The 17,345-nt window shown below is 38.8% G+C and overlaps 1 protein-coding gene and 1 pseudogene across 5 annotated transcripts in view; both read right to left on the bottom strand.

Annotated features, from left to right (window-relative positions):
* Positions 1-1,099: 1,099 nt before the first annotated feature.
* Positions 1,100-2,024, bottom strand: LOC103221952 (keratin, type II cytoskeletal 8 pseudogene; annotated as a pseudogene).
* A 7,530-nt stretch (positions 2,025-9,554) lies between these two features.
* The window catches only part of ELOVL7 (ELOVL fatty acid elongase 7), a 92,336-nt gene continuing 84,545 nt past the window's right edge, over positions 9,555-17,345 (bottom strand). For all 5 annotated transcript variants that reach the window (XM_038010411.2, XM_038010412.2, XM_073014744.1 and 2 more), the window contains 2 exons: positions 15,286-15,422; positions 9,555-12,610 (listed from right to left, as the gene is read on the bottom strand). In XM_038010411.2, the coding sequence (XP_037866339.1) occupies positions 12,401-12,610; positions 15,286-15,422 (347 nt within the window). In that variant the 3' untranslated portion in view covers positions 9,555-12,400. The remainder of the gene's footprint in view (positions 12,611-15,285; positions 15,423-17,345) is intronic.

Genomic DNA, 17,345 nt, shown 5'->3' with positions numbered 1-17,345 from the left:
ATAGAATGATAAAGGGGTCAATTCAGCAAAAGGATATCACAATTGTAAATATATGTGCACTCAACACTGGAGCACCCAGATGTATGAAGCAAATATTATGAGAGCTAAAGAAAGAGATAGACCCCAATACAATATTAGCTGGAGACTTCAACACCCCACTTTCAGGATTGGACAGATCTTCCAAACAAAAGAGAATGAAGAAATGTTGGACTTAATCTGCCCTATAGAACAAAGGGACCTAATAGATATTTACAGAACATTTCATCCAACAGCTGCAAAATACACATTCTTTTCTTCATCACACGGATTGTTCTCAAGAATAGGCCATAGTTATATTACAAAACAAATCTTAAAACATTCGGGAAAACAAATAACATCAATCATCTTCTCTGACCACAAACAACTCACCATTCACCCCGCCCCTCCCATCCCAGTCAATACTTCTCCTGGTCCTGCACTCTTGAAGCCGAAACACCGGGCTCGCCTTTCACATCTTCCTCAAGCTCAGGCCAGGGTGTTTCTTTCCTTTTCTCATCTGCAATTACCTGTTGGGCACACTCTTCTCCCTCATTTTCTGTCTAGCAAACATCCCCTTATTGTTCATGAGGCAGCTGTTATTACCTCCCCTTTCAAGACTCTGCTTAAGTCCTACCCACAGCCTAGATAGAACTATTTCTCCTTTCTGCCCCTACATTGTACAGGCTAAAAACTTCTTCCTTCTCCCTTTGCCTTCCCTTTCCCTCCCTTCTCCTCCCTTCCCCTTCCCTTCCCCTTCCCTTCTCCTTCCCTTCCCTTCTTCCCTTCCTTCTTTTCTTCCTTTCTTTCTTCTTTCTTTCTCTTTCTGCAGAGCTAGCTGAGGTTTTATTTTGGACCCCCTCCCCTCCCCCAAAAAAAAGCAGTTGAATTGTTTTGTAGCTGGAGGCGTGGGCAAGGGGGATCCCCAGGCCGCAAACTCCCCTGGGGGTGGGCTGAGGGCTAGGGCTGAGCCTCAGGTGGGTGGGTCTCCCATTCTCTGTGCTCCTCTGCACAGCGGTCGCCCTCGCGTGCTCCAGGGCAGCCGCAGGAGGGGCAGGCTGGGAGGGGCTGCCGCCTCAGCTGTTCACTTGGGCAGGACATCAGAGGACTCGGACACCAGCTTCCCATCGCCGGTGTCGATCTTCTTCACAATCATGGCCCTGATGGAGCTGGTGCGGCCGAAGGCGCTGGAGCCCACGCCTTAGCTGAGGCCGGGGCTTGTGAGGCCGCCATAGGTCGAGCTCAGACCACCTGCATAGCCGCTGGTGGTCTTCGTATGGATACGCGTGTTTTGAATCCCAGACGCCAGCCGGCTTTCATCGCCCTCCAGCAGCTTCCTGTAGGTGGCGATCTCGATGTCCAAGGCCAGCTTGACGTTCATCAGCTCCTGGTACTCACGCAGCTGCCGTGCCATGTCCTGCTTGGTCCGCTGCAGGGCGGCCTCCAGCTCAGACAGCTTGGCCTTGGCATCCTTAACGGCCAGCTCCCCAAGTTGCTCGGCATCTGTGATGGCGGCCTCCAGGGAAGTCCGCTGGCCTTCGAGGCGCTCAGTCTCAGCCTGAAGCCAGCTTATGTTCCAGTTCATCTGGGAGATCTCAGTCTTTGTTCACTGCAGGTCATCCCCCTGCTTCCCAGCCAGCGTCTGGAGCTCCTCATACTTGATCTGGTACATGCTCTCAGCCTCAGCCCAGCTGCGGTTGCCGATCTCCTCGTACTGCGCCTTGACCTCAGCGATGACGCTGTCCATGTCCAGGGAGCGGCTGTTGTCCGTGGACAGCACAACAGACGTGTCTGAGATCTGGGACTGCAGCTCCCGGATCTCCTCTTCATACAGCTGCCTGAGGAAGTTGATCTCCTCAGTCGGCCCTTGCAGGTGAGTCTCCAGCTCTACCCTGTGCATGTAAGCTTCATCCACATCCTTCTTGATGAGGACAAATTCATTCTCCATCTTTGTACCCTTATTGATCTCATCCTCATACTTGTTCCTGAAGTCCTCCAGCGGCCCCTGCATGTTGCCACGCTCCGCCTCCAGCTTCAGTTTCTCCTGGCCCAGCCTCCAGCTGCCACCTAAAGTTGTTGATGTAGCTCTCGAACATGTTGTCCATGTTGCTCCCAGCCTTCTTCTGCTGCCGCAGGAGGCTCCACTTGGTCTCCAGTATCTTGTTCTCTGTACCTTGTCTATGAAGGAGGCAAACTTGTTGTTGAGGGTCTTGTCCTGGTCCTTCTGGGTGTGGACTCCTGGATGTTGGAGTCCCTCTCCAGGTAAGGGGGCTCAGCAGGCTCTGCTTGACCATGATGGTGGTGATGCCTTCCATGCCACTGGCCCCACTATAGCCTCTGCCCAGGCCACCCTGGAAGCTGCTGCTGCCCAGTTGGGAGAGGCTCCAGGAGCTGATGCGGGCACCGGGCCCACAAGTTCAGCAGGTGGGCTGAACCAGGCAGAGATTCCAGAAGGAGAGGAGAAGCTGCTTCTTGGTATTTATTTATTTATATTTTAAATTCAGGGGTACATGTGCAGATTTGTTTTATAGGTAAACTTGTGCCGCGGGGGTGTGTTGCATACATTGTTTCATTACTCAGGTATTAAGCCTAGACTCTCATTATTTTTCCTGATCCTCTCCCTCCTCCCAGCCTTCACCCTCAGATCCCAGTGTCTGTTGTTCCCTCTATATGTCCATGCGTTCTCATCATTTAGCTTCCACTTATAAGTGAGAACATGTGTTATTTGGTTTTCTGTTCCTGTGTTAGTTTGCTAAGGATAATAGCCTCCAGCCCCATCCAGGTTCCTGCAAAGGGCATGACCTTGTTCCTTGTTATGGCTGCATGTATTCCATGGTGTATCTGTACCACATTTTCCTTATGCAGTCTACCATTGGTGGGCATTTAGGTTGATTCCATGTCTTTACTATTGTGAATAGTGCTGGAGTGAACATATGTGTGCATGTGTCTTTATGATAGAATGATTTATATTTCTTTGGATATATACCCTGTAATGGGATGGCTGGATCAAATTGTAGTTCTGTTTTAAGCTCTTTGAGGAATCACCACATTGCTTTCTACAGTGGTTGAACTAATTTACACTCCCACCAACAGTGTATAAGCATTCTTTTACTCTGCAACCTTGCCAGCATCTGTTTTATTTTTTGACTTTTTAATAATAGTCTTTCTGACTGGTGTGACGTGAAATCTCATTGTGATTTTGATTTGTATTTCTCTAATGATCAGTGATGTTGAGTTTTTTTTCATGTGCTTACTGGGCGCATATATGTCTTCTTCTGAAAACTGTTCATGTCCTTTGCCCACTTTTTAATGTTTTTTTTTTTTTTCTTATACATTTGTTTAAGTTCCTTATAGATGCTGGATATCAGACCTTTGTTAGATGCATAGTTTCCAAAAATTTTCTTTCATTCTATAAACTGTCTACTTACGCTCTTGATAGTTTCTTTTGCTGTGCAGAAGCTCTTTAGTTTAATTATATCCCATTTGTCAATTTTTGCTTTTGTTGCAATTGCGTTTGGCATCTTTGTCACGAAATCTTTGCTTGTTCCCATGTCCAGAATGGTATTACCTAGGTTTTCCTTCAGGGTTTTTATAGTTTGGGGTTACACATTTAAGTCTTTAATCCATTGTATGTGGTGTAAGGAAGGGGTCCAGTTTTTATTGTCTCTACTAAAAATACAAAAATTAGCCAGGTGTGATGGCAGGTGTCTACAATCCCAGCTACTCAGGAGGCTAAGGCAGGAGAATTGCTTGTAAGGCAGAGGTTGCAGTGAGCTGAGATCACGCCTCTGTACTCCATCCTGGATGACAGAGAGATACTCCATCTCAAAACAAACAAACAAGCAAGCAAGCAAACAAACAAAAACTACTTGTTTAACAGCAGAATATCTGACTTGACTTGTTTACATGTTTGTTGCCCTCTAGCCAAGTGAAAATCTCTGTGGGGATTGGTATTATTTGACTTGTTTTTTTATATTCTAGCACAGTGGTTGGTTGGCATACAGTAGGAGTTTAACAAATTGTTGGATGATTGCCTAAACCACTAGAGTGAGCAGAGGAAGAAAACTTCTAACAACAGCACATGCTTATTCAGTGCTTCATTCATTCATTCATTCATTCAACAACAGTTATTGAACTCCTGTAATATGCCAGTCATTGTTCTAGGCACTTGCAGTGAACAAAATAGACAAAATCATCTACCCCTGAAGAGATTACTTTCTCATGAGGAAGACAGTTAATAAACAATATTAATAGTAACTAAATGCATTGTATAGCATGTTAGAAGGTAATAAGTCCTGTATAGAAAAAAGAAAGATCAGGGTGCAGGCTGCAGTACTGAAAAAGTGAGATTTGAACAAAGGAGGGAATTGAAGGGTTTAGCCAAGCAGTTATTTTGGAAACAGTCCTGTAGGCAGAGAAAAATAAATGAAGAACCCTAAGATGGAAATGCACTTACAATGGTCCAGTGACCAGCAAGGAGGCCAGTGTGACTGAAGCAGAGGGAGCAAAGTGGGGGTTTGTACGCGGTAAGGACAGAGAAGCAATGACACGGTTTTTTTTTTTTTTTTTTTTTTTTTTTTTTTTTTTTTTTTTTTTTGAGACGGAGTCTCGCTCTGTCGCCCAGGCTGGAGTGCAGTGGCGCAATCTCGACTCACTGCAAGCTCCGCCTCCCGGGTTCACGCCATTCTCCTGCCTCAGCCTCCCGAGTAGCTCGGACTACAGGCGCCCGCCACCTCGCCCGGCTAATTTTTTCTATTGTTAGTAGAGGCAGGGTTTCACCATGGTCTCCATCTCCTGACCTTGTGATCCGCCCGCCTCGGCCTCCCAAAGTGCTGGGATTACAGGCGTGAGCCACCACGCCCGGCCTGACACGGTTTTTATGCTCAGTAAAACCAGAAACCATTGGAGGGTTTGGAACAAAAGAGTTACATGATCTGATGTATATTTTAAGAGATGACTTTGGTTGCTATTTGGACAAGAAGTTTTAGGGAAGTAAAGGCAGAAGCAGAGAGTCAGATAGGAAGCTATTCCAGGAATCCAGGCATGACATGATAAGGGCCCAGGGTTGGTCAGATTCTGGTTATACTTTGAGAGGAAGCCAGCAGGATTTCTTGTTGGATTTGACGTTGAGTGAGAGAGAAAGGACCTGAGGATGACTCTGAGGTTTTTAGCCTGAGTAACTGGAAGGAAAGCACTGCTCTAAAAGTTTTCCCTGTTTTAACTCCTCTAATATCCCTCAATAACTGGATAAAGTAGTATTGTCTCCATTTACAGTTGGGACACTAAGAGACAGAGAAGCTGTCCAGGTTATAGAGCTATTAAAAAACAGAGTCAGGATTTGACCAGGCAGGCTGTGCTCCCAACCAGTGTACCATGCTTCCTCACCATGACAGCATCTAGTAGGATGAAAGGCTTTTATACAGAGATAATATAATATTATAATCTAGGCAAATATTATTATAATATAATCTAGACTATATTATAATCTAGGATATTATAATCTAGGAAAAATTATTCGGGTCTGAACAAGGAGGGTTGCCACAAGAATAAAAAGAAAGGCATAAATTCATGGGCGAGATAACCCAAAATGGGCAAAAGACACACTGACCAGAATTTGTGCAACTTTTAAGATAGAAGGTTAGGCAAGGGGGCTCCTGTCTGTAATCCCAGTGCTTTGAGAGGCTGAAGTGGGAGAATCGTTTGATGCTAGGAGTTCAAGACCAGCCAGGGCTACATGACAAGACCTGGTCTCTACAAAAGATAAAAAAAAATTATCCAGGCATGTTGCCACTCAGGAAGCTGAGGCAGGAAGATTGCTTGAGCCCAGTAGTGTGAGGCTACTGTGAGCTATGAAGGTGCCACTGTGCTCCAGCTGGGGCAACAGAGCAAGATCCGTCTCTTAAAAAAAAAGAAAAAAAGAAAAAAGAACACAGTAGCTCTGAGTTTACATCTCCACATTCAAATACTCAGATGCTTATATAATTCTTATTTAAGTTGTAAGGACTATGTGCAGAGTGTCCTTTGGTGTGGCCTGGGCACTTAGAGATACTACCTCATACCAAGCTTTCTCCCTTTAGTAACCTGAGTGCATCCCACACTAACCGAATCCTGTAGGTCCTAGAATACAAACAAGGTGCAGCAATGTTTTCATAATGCTGTAGTTTGAATATAGGCAAAAATGTTCATATTTAGATTTGAAGAGTGTTATAGTTTGTAACTTTGTTGAGTTATAGGTACATGTACAGCCTGACCTGATACCCGCTGTCAATAAAAGGTATGAACATGCCCAGCCAGCACCAGGAAGAGCCCTGTGGCCCTCTCTCTGGGGCAGCCTGGTATAAAAGACATGTTGTGTGGCCTGTTATATTGTGGTTGTATCTGCTAGAAACATCTAGAGGGATTTCCATCCCCACCCCCTCCGCAATCATTATGTACCTTATGCTGCTTGAAACAAAGAGAACTATAACCCTTGCTCTCATTTAATCGAGGGACCTACCTTCAACTCCACACTCAAATCTGAGTCTATTTCTCTGTGCAAGGGGCCATTTTCTTAGTGAAAAAATAAAACAGCACTTACTTTCATCTACAGAACTAGTCAATACAAACCAGAACTGTGTGAATTAAAGATAGGCTTTAACTCTTCTAAAGAGAAAAATAAGTATTCCTATCCATTTTAGGTAATACTTTGTGTGGCAGACTGTATTTTCCAAGTATAGCATTTCTCCCATCCTACATGTTCTTATGAGGTAACTTTTACATTCCTCCCGTTGAGGGACATGGTCTGTGTCCTCTCCTCTTGAAAATGGGTGGGCTTTTGTACAGGGGAAGTGATATTCCCTGACTTCTATGGCTATGTTATAAAAGGCAATACTGCTTTCATTTTGTTCACTGGAATGCTTACTGCTGAAGCCTTCGGTCTGACTCCCCTGAGACTGCCATGCTCTGAGGAAGCTCAAAGTAGCCCAAGGGGAAAGACTACACAGAGATCTCCAGTCATCCCCCACTGCCTCAACCTCCTGGTTCCTGGTTAAGCCACAGTCTGACTGCAATTGCACCAGGGACCCCAAACAATAACCACTCAGCTTCTCAAATCATTGATCCTTCAAAGTGGTGAGAGATGTAGCTTTGATGTAGCTGTAAGTCATCACATTTAGGGGTGATTTGTTAGTCAATAATAGATAAACTGTAACAGCTTGAGAAACAACAATACTATTTATATAAAGATAACAAAGGCTATACAAATAGTATGCTAACTGATGGAAAAATATATGCTAAATATATACACTGAATTATAATATATAGACTATATTTTAAATTATATATCATTTTGAATGAATCTATTATATATAATACATTATGTGTAACTTATGTGTATATATATGCATCCAAAAGTAATGATTTAATCATTTGCTGATGCCAGGCACAGTGCTGGCCCTAAATAAGTGTGTTCAATCACTTTTCCATTTAGACACTTGAAAAATTATATGTACTTCTGTGCAAAATAATGGCCCATCATGGTGGTGGATTCTCAGTGGGTGAGGTTACATCAGGTGCTTACTCAAACTTCATCTCTTACCTTCTTTCTTACTAACAGAATCTAATTTCGTTGGAGAGGACAATGTACCTGTCTAGAAAATTAGTTCACAGCTTCCCTTGCAGCTAGAGATGGCCATGAGGCAGTTTTGACCATTGACATGTAAGTGAAAGTTGTTGTGTAGGACTCCTGGGAAAGTCCTTTAGAAGGAAACAGACCTAGACTCTATTGTATTTGGTACCCAAGGAGGCATACAAAGACATCTTCTTCCCTGGTGGTATATGGTATACGCAGATTTTCTCTGTATCCCTGCCGCTCCCCAGAGTACTTAGCTACGTGGCATGATGCTTTGGAATGACAGACAGTAACTACAGTCTGTTACACCCAGTTACCTCCTACAAGAGGGAAATACTGGAAAATGCTGGTGACAGGGAGCCTCGGGCTCCATGGAAGGGGTTCTTTTCCAGAGGCTCTCCTAACCAGGATGGTATTGCTACTCCTCCATCAAACATCTTCAGTGGGTCCTGATGAACATTATTTTTTGTTTCATCAAAGGTAACTACTTAACATTAGGAAAATATATATTGCAAGTCTGTAATACACTTTTCACTTGTCAACAGGTATGCCACCTTTGTTTTTATTAAGATTTGATGTAGGCCTGTCTTTTTAAACTGTACTGTAAACATTTTAAGGGCAGGGACCACGTCTAGTACATTTTAAAGTTTCTCATGACACTTACATGCAGTGAGCACCCTAAATACTGACTAACTACCAGTGAAAATCATGTCAATTCTGTCATTTTGGTTCCTACCTTAAATAACATCTATACAGAATATTATAATACATACATTGCTTTTTAAAAACTGGATAATTTCAAACATACACAAAAGTAGACAGAAGAGTAAAATAAAATCCTATTAAGTGAACCCATTAGCCAACTTTAACAATTATCAATACCTCCTTTCTTTTTACTAGAGTATGTTACAGTGAAATCAGACAACCTATAATTTTACATATACATACTTCAGTGTATGTATCTCACATGGAAGGACTTTAAAAATATACATCTGCAATACAGTAATAATATCCAATATTAATCATTTCTGTCTTTTAAATTTTAGTTCTTGTTCAGTTATATTTGATTGTTATAAGAATATCCTTTTATGATTTGGTTTGTTCAAATCAGGATTCAAATGACATTTGGTTAGTATATCTTAAGTCTTTTATCTACAAAAGTTGCCTTCTCTGCTTTTCTTTTTTTTAAAATGTCATTTATTTATTAAAGAAACCAGGTCATTTGTTCTATGGAATTTCCTACATTTTGGATTTGGCTGATTGTATCCTCTTGGTGTCTTTTAAAACTTTTCCTCTATATATATTGTATTTCCTGTAACTAGTAGCTTATAAACAGAGGATTGATTAGATTCAAGTTCAAAAAAATTTTTGCCATGAAAACCTCAGAGTATTATAGTGTATTAAGAGACAAAACATCTGGTTGTCCCACTCTGAATGACATTAAGATTGATCAATGGGTTCAGTCGTATCAGCACAAGCCATCCCCATCAACCTTTCATCTAATTGTTTTAGCAACCAGTGATCCCATTTATTAGAGCCAGCAGGATGGCAAAATTATTCTTTTTTGTTAATTCTTTCCACTTAAAAAACCTTGCCTACTAACATACCACCAATTTTGAAATTCTGTACAACCAAAACACATAACTCAAATTCAAATTCCTTCATAGAGTCTTCCCTGTCTGCTAAGTGGCAGAACTGTCACTCATCTGGCACCTGTCATCTACTGCCCTGTCACATAATTTCATCCACCAGTTGGTAAGCTCCAGGAGATCCCAATTATGTCCCAGGTATCTCTGTATCCCAAAGATGAACACAGCACGTGTACAAGAAATATGTAAAATAACTTTGATTGGTGAGTATTCAAATTAAAAGCCACCAACCCATGCAAACACATGCAGCTAGATTCCAAAATGAAAAATACACACACATATACATGCGATACCACAAATTTATTATAGTACATGGAAAAACAAACTCAAACTTTGACAACATCCACAGAATGTTCCAGTCTTTAAAAAGTTAACAGAAATAAAGGGTAATGGAGAGAATATAATCTCATAATTTTATAATTAAGGCTGTAAATGGCAAAGTCCTATAGATATTTAAAAATCTGTATTTGTATTTATTTATAATATAGATATAGGCCCTCAAGGATTCATAGAGATTTATGTAATAAACTAGATTTTGGAACTGCTTATTTTGTTGTTGTTGCTGGTTAGGTAAGCAAACCCAAACAAATTAAGTCCTGAAAAGTGAGATGAAATCCCAAAAGAACTCTATGTGACCAAACAGAACTCTTTTAATAAATATGGCCCATACAAATTCTATATCCAGTGAAAATCATTTTGATCCACAATCATGTTGATGTTTCTATGGAGGATACTTCTAGCAGCTGTGATTTCTTTGTAGCATTCTGGCTCTCCACTTCTATTCATATAATTGAGTACGTGCTTTATTACATGTTAGCTCATAGGCAAGTTAAACATTTTAAAGACTACGGGGAGGTTAGGAGAGGTCGTATGATGAAGGTCGGAAAGTATGCAAGAAATACACTCTCCTGTTTCATCTCTTTTATTTTTGCCTCATTTTGGTCTCTATACTACTTGGGGTCTTTGGAAATGGTGTGATTTATAACAGCACCTAGCATACCTTCTCATTTTAGCACAGGTTAGATATGAAGAGCCAAACCTGGAAAACAGTTAAGGAGTCCTGAGACCTTTCCAGTGGAATAAATTAGAGCAGTAGTTTCATTTAGCTGTGCTTTTTTGTCCTTTATTCTTTTTTTTCTAAAAATATAAAATTATGGCCGGGCGCAGTGGCTCACCCCTGTAATCCCAGCACTTTGGGAGCGCGAGGTGGGAGGATCACCTGAGGTCAGGAGTTCGAGACCAGCCTGGCCAACCCTGTATCTACTAAAAATACAAAAGTCAGCTGGACGTGGTAGCAGGCGCCTGTAATCCCAGCTACTTGGGAGGCTGAGGCAGGAGAATCACTTGAACCAGAGAGGCGAGGTTGCAGTGAGCCAAGATCGCGCCACTGCACTCTAGCCTGGTCAACAAGAGTAAAACTCTGCTTCAGAAAAAAAAAAATAAATAAATGTTATATATATAATTACTCCCATTTATCAACCTTTACCTTCTCATACAGTAATCAAGTAAAATCACAAGAGATCACTTAAAGGCAAATAACCTTATGAATCTGGTAAGTGTAAACATAAAAGGCCATGGTATTGAGTAAAACTTAGGCATTGTTGTACAATAAGTATCTCTGTGTGTTCAACATTCACTGGGGCTTTAAGTACTAGTTGTTTAAAGTCCTACAAACATAAACAGTCCTTCAAAATTGACTATAAATAAAAGAAGAAAAAAATAGGGAAAAATTCACAAATGTCCAAATATTGTTATTTCTTGGACAAAACTCTACTGACTAGTAGTTTTGATTCTCTAACAGGAAAATGTAAAAATAACAGAATTTTAGAAAGTAGCAATTTTAAAGAAACAAAGCCTATGCCAAATGAATTTCAGCCTTTCATTACATGGTTTATAGGTCTGGAAACAGAAATCCAGGTTGTTAATTAATTCATAATTCCAGAAAATACTTTATTGGTCAGTATATCTATAACATTAATTATATAATCTATAACTATTATATAGTCTGTCTGTCTCTCTCTCAAAGTAGAACAGCCCTTGCTTACATAATCAATTTTCCCCTGGATATTTTCTGTGCCACAATTTGCCTCTAGTTGCTTCACAGCCACTCTAAACCATATCTGGAAACTGTGTACAATGGGTAATATTATTTATAATTTAAGGGTAGTACCTGTAGTGTGCTCATGATATGAACATTTAAGTATCTAACGTATATATTTAACCAAGATAATAATTTAAACCATGACAATGTAAGACAGTGATGTGATACTATAACAGACAAGAGGTTTTTCCCACTGAACCACACAGTACTTTTTTCATTGACAAATTCACCTCTTTCCAGAGATCTACAAAGTTAATTGTAAAACAGTAATAGCAAAGTGTTCATTAACCCATTAAAACAAATCACCTTGTTTTGAAAATAATCAGCTGAATGAAACTTGGTGTCAAGTGCATTAGTATACTAAACCAAAGTATGGTTACTCTGAAACAGTTTGTACAACAAATGGGTTGTGAAGAAGTCTTATCAGCAAAACTGGTGATGGCTACTCAAAAGTTCCATTGAAAATTATCAATAATGATTTTGAATGACAAGTTATCAAAAACTCACTCAATTTTCACCTGTGCTAGCTTGCTAACATGGGAGTTAACTTTAGAGCAAACATAGCATCTTCTGAATACAGCCAATAAATGACAAAGCTAGGGCCTATGGTTGGTTTCCAGACTTTCCAGACCCGGCAGAAGGAATCTATTGTAACACATGGATCTCTGTCTGTGCTCAAAATATCTAATGATATTTTTCATCTTTACTGGACTTCCTTGAAGAGTACTGTATTGCTTCATATCTTTTTGCACTGTAACAAAATGTGTTAAACAAAACCTTTGGATTAGCTTTAAAAGCAGCTAAAAAAAAAAAAAAAAAAAAACTTCTGGCTGCTGTAGGCTCTAATTATCAGAAGACTGTTACCTGGAAGCTTCGGGCTCTCAAATATCAGACATCCCAATAACTTATCATAAAAATACAAGCTCTTAGTTTTGAAAAATATACAAAATGCACTGCATAGGCAAATATCTCTTGATTGTCAAGGAAGACAATGTATCAGTTTCGATCATAGACTTATGTTGGGCTTCAGTTATCTTTGTATTTGCAAGTTCCATTTTTCACAGTTTTGGGCAACCTCTGACCTTTGGTGTAAGCACGGTACCAAAAATGGAGAAAGAGCAGCAGAAACATGCAACTGTAACTCATTATGATGCACGCAAAGACTGGAAACTGATACTTGCAATCCTCCATGAAAAAGAACTGGCTTATGTGGATGGTGACAATAACAAACTGGACCTAAGAAATGAAAACATGAAAAAAAATTATTCAGATATCGAGAGTTACAATTCTTTACCTACCTATGTTTATGCACTCCCAAAGTGCAGGGAGTGCACTGTTGGGCAGAGAAGTCCATCTTTAAATCTAGCCTCCTTGGGAGTGATAATGGGTAGTATAATGTCAAAAGCCAGTTGGAAGTATGGATCCACTATTCAGAACCACAAAATGGCACAACCGCAGGGTCTATATTTAAGTGTTCCCTGGAGCTGTGCAGTGCAGCAACCTTTTTACTACTCAGAGAATCAACAGAGCAGGTTTTCCCTATAAGTCTCTGACTTGAGTCCTTGACTATGATGAAATGACCATGTACTACATTGTGGCCTATTTTCTCAGGATGAGTTCAATTTCAAATAGTCTGTCCTGTTATTGGACCAGATATTTTAATTTTTGGAAAATAATTACATTTTACTTAGAGCCCCTTGAATTTTGTAGTAGCCAAAGCATCTCTGAGTCCTTATACCTGTCACTTGTCCTCCACGGTCATAGATAAAAATGTGTCTGGGCCAGGTGCAGTGGATTACGCCTGTAATCCCAGCACTTTGGGAGGCTGAGGCGGGTGGATCACGAGGTCAGGAGTTCGAGACTAGCCTGGCCAAGATAGTGAAACCCCATCTCTACTAAAAATACAAAAATTAGCCCAGCGCCTGTAGTCCCAGCTACTCAGGAGGCTGAGGCAGAAGAATTGCTTGAACCTGGGAGGCCGAGGTTGCAGTGAGCCGAAATTGTGCCACTGCACTCTAGCCTGGGTGACAGAGCGAGATTCCATCTCAAAAAAAAAAAAAAAAAAAAAAAAGGTCTGAACTGCCAACTGAGGCAGAGAATCTATAAGGTGTGAGAGAGAACTGGTGGCCCTTCTAGTAGTGCTCAAGGGCTCTGTGGGGCAGAACATCTTACACAGTCCCAAAAGGGACCTTTTCTAAGCTAATATTCAGATTTTCTGGTTATCATGTTTTCCCTGATTAAAAAGCAACATGTGTTCTGCAGAAATTTTAGAAAAGTAAAACTCTATAAAGAAATAGGTAACAATTATCCACAATTGGTCTTATTAATCATGGTTAAGATTTTCATATAGTTTATTTTATTATTTTATCCTTATCATCAACTTTCCTTGCATTATCTTAATGTATATTTATGACATTCCCATAGCATAGCCACTTATTCCTCTCATTTTGCAAAAGAGAAAAAAAAACTTTAGGAAGGCTAAGCGATGTCCTCAACATTCTATGCATGTGTATGTTTGTGTATAATTGACATCTTTGAAAATATAATAAACAAATGTTCATCCTATTTTTTCTACATCCATATTTTTCCACATTATTAAAAAGTTTGTACAACATTTAAGAGTATGCTAAGAGAAAAAAAAAGCCTAAATACAAAATACAAAATTATATATGCAATCTATACAAATAATGTAAAAGGTGTACACATATGCTTGAGAGAAAAACTGGATGAAAACAAAAATATCATCAGTGATTATCCCTGGGTGGCAGAATTACATGTATTTTTTTCTCTTTTCTTAATTAGGTGTTCTCACATATTTGCAATGAGCATATACTGCTTTAAGAAAATAATATTTTTTAAAGAAGCAATGGTGAGTAATTTTCATGACTTCATAGTATCTCAAGTATGAATTAAAATAATCTGTTTTACCATTTCCTTATGGTTGGTCATTTAGTTTGCTGCCTGTTTCAGATACAACAAATAACTCCGCAAGGAAATACTCTGATCTTGATTTAGGATCCTTATACATTAAAATGTCAGTCTCTCACCTGGGAGAATACATTATATGAATGTGCCAAATTTCATTTAGGAAGTTACAGAATTTTAATAAAGAATTAATCTTCAACACGCTATCTAAATCAAATTCATACTTTCTCATTGATGTTACTGGCAGAATATGACATCAATTTATCATAGATTGCAAATGTGGAAATACAAGGACGGCAGAATTCTCCTTTTAATGGACACCAATAAAATGTAAAGCAAATCATCATCTCAAACCCATAATGCATCTCCAAAAAAGTTAAATACCATATATTTTGAGAATTAATACTTAGAATGTATTATTAGGTCTAAACTGAGTGCCTCTGCTCTTTCAAACATTGTTTATATAAGGGCAGTATTCAAATTTAGGTAATACATATATGTTGGTCTAACCCTCTGCATGTTTAATTCTCACAATGCTTTTTATTGACTGGAGGAAAGACGGACTTATAAATGTTAGGACTAGATAGGTAAGCACACAGGAAGGCTCATCGTTCCCTCAAAGTTGCATTCCCTCAAGGCCATCTAGAGCTAATGGAATTTCTAATTTCTAATAGGTATTATGCCTATTGAGGGTCATATAACTTTGGAGTTATTTTAATCACAAATTTATTTATTCTTGTATAAATGCATAAAATAGTATAAAGATGGCATAAAAATGCACACTTGTTTAATTGTCTCAGCCTTTTGGTTACCAAAGTTCATCTAACGTTATTAAGAACAATGATGGCATATCATGTAGGGGACAGACACTCTACCCCTATTGTTTTGTTAACTTTCTTCTTTATTTAACTAGTATCCTAGTTCACAGTGAAAACAAGTGACTGTAGTTGCTTCATATATGGTTTTAAAGACAATTAATTACTCACAAGCTGTAATGATGTCAAATATTTTTTCCACCACAAATACTTCTGGTAGGCTGGTCCCAGTGCAGAGAGTCCGTAGTAGGAATACATGACTACATGTACAGCTGTATTTAGAAGGGCATGGAATGTTCCCAAACCACCTGAAAAATAAAATTATTGTAACGTGGGGCCATTGTTCCTTAAAATGAACCACGTTTTCATCCGAACTGAGATTTTTATATAATTATTTCTTGAATTTTGGAAAAAAATATATAAAATATCAATCCTGTTAAATAACTATCAACTTAGAGGGGGCTGGATAGTATATTTAGTAAAATATAAGATATGAACCTGAGAAAGTAAATTAGCATATCTTCATTTTGTTATATCTTAGCTTAAGGTGGTCTTACGATTTGAGTTTACTTACACTTAGTTGAGTTACCTTTTAAATATATGTTGCTAAATAATAGTATGCTAAATGCTAAATAAATATATGTTGCTAAATAATAATAGTTGATAAATAATGTTAATTCATATTTTAGTGAGGGTTAATGTATAAAAATATACAAAGTACATTAATCTTAACTTGATGATTTTTCATGTATGTATACACCCACGTCACTACCAAGATCAAGATATAGAACATTTCCAACACCACTTAAGAGTCCCATGAGCTCCCAAGGTAGCTTTAACTTCTTATCACCAACTATTACTTTTGTCTGCTATTAAACTTCACAAATTTACTTTTCCTACTCTCAATAATCTTCATTAAATAATTTTGGCAGTAAAACCACTGGCTTTCATTAGCAAACTGCTGAATTTACTTTAATGAATTATTGTTTTCCCAAAGTAAATATCTACTAACTGTTACACCATCCTTATTTACGGCTTCCAATTGATTATGCCTTCCTATCTTGGTTTTCCTCTTCTTATTTCACCACATTTCCTACCGATCCCCTTCAATTGAGAATAGAAGCAAAGAACACATGGGAATGTAAGAAAAGATCACTTCAGTGGTCTTTAGCTGGACCAGTAATACAGCAGAAGGGGTAATGGTGTTTAGCTGAAAGTGTGGTGGAGGGAACACTCTCCCTGGGGTCCCTTGCCTAAGAGAACAATCTGGAACAATATGTGTTCTTTATGTATAGCCTGACTCAGCTTAGTAATGTTGACCTGGAATTTACATTTTTCTCGGAAACATTCTATTTTCTTAATTCCAGTATTCTTTAATTCTGGAAATAAAGCAAAACCTCATCAATTTAGATTATGGTAGAAGAACTGAATTCATAAACACTATGCATTACAGAAAGTTTAAAGGAAAATACAAATTCATCACTTCTAACATGATCTAATGAAAAATCTAATAAAACCATTACACAGTAGAAATTGCTTTTAAATAATTATTCATAATTGCAGCAATTCTAGATATTTCTAGATACTAGCAATGCTGAAGTACTCTGTTAAAATAACCTGTTTTAAATAATTACTTTTAAGTAGTTAAGTATTCTCCCAAAGCCTCATTTATGCTACACTGTTCTACATAAACTTTCTCCTTCTGACGAGAGAAAGGCATATTTTAGCTAATCCCTCAATTACCATAAATTTCAAGTCAGAAGGAACTGAATTAATTAAGCTTATTAACAACTTTCCAGCTTGTATTATTTACATTTGGATTGGTCTTCTTTCCCAAAGGAAATTTGAATAAACACATTATTGTGGTGTAAGAACACCTTTTCTAGGTTAATTTAAAAATAGAATAGTTGTCTACTACTGATAGTTTAGGAGTCAAGGTGCTTAAAAGGAAGATAAGCCAAATACCTCTCAAATTCATTTGTGTTTCATAATAATACACACATAGGAAATCTATTTCACCTTTGATGTGGAACTATGTCAGAGCTTTTCTAACTAAGACACCTCTCCTATTATTTAATAGACGAGTGCCTATTTTCTGTTTGGATACTGTCACCATTAAATGTCCTAAAATGAGGATGTTAGACACAGGGATTTAACAAAGCACTAGCGTAGCCAAAACTGTTTAGTAAGGTTTACTGATCAAAATAAGCTATCAAATAAAAGTAACATGT

This window comes from Chlorocebus sabaeus, chromosome 4 (genome assembly GCF_047675955.1).
Source record: "Chlorocebus sabaeus isolate Y175 chromosome 4, mChlSab1.0.hap1, whole genome shotgun sequence".
Lineage (NCBI taxonomy): Eukaryota > Metazoa > Chordata > Mammalia > Primates > Cercopithecidae > Chlorocebus > Chlorocebus sabaeus.
This window is presented reverse-complemented; position numbering and strand designations above follow the sequence as displayed.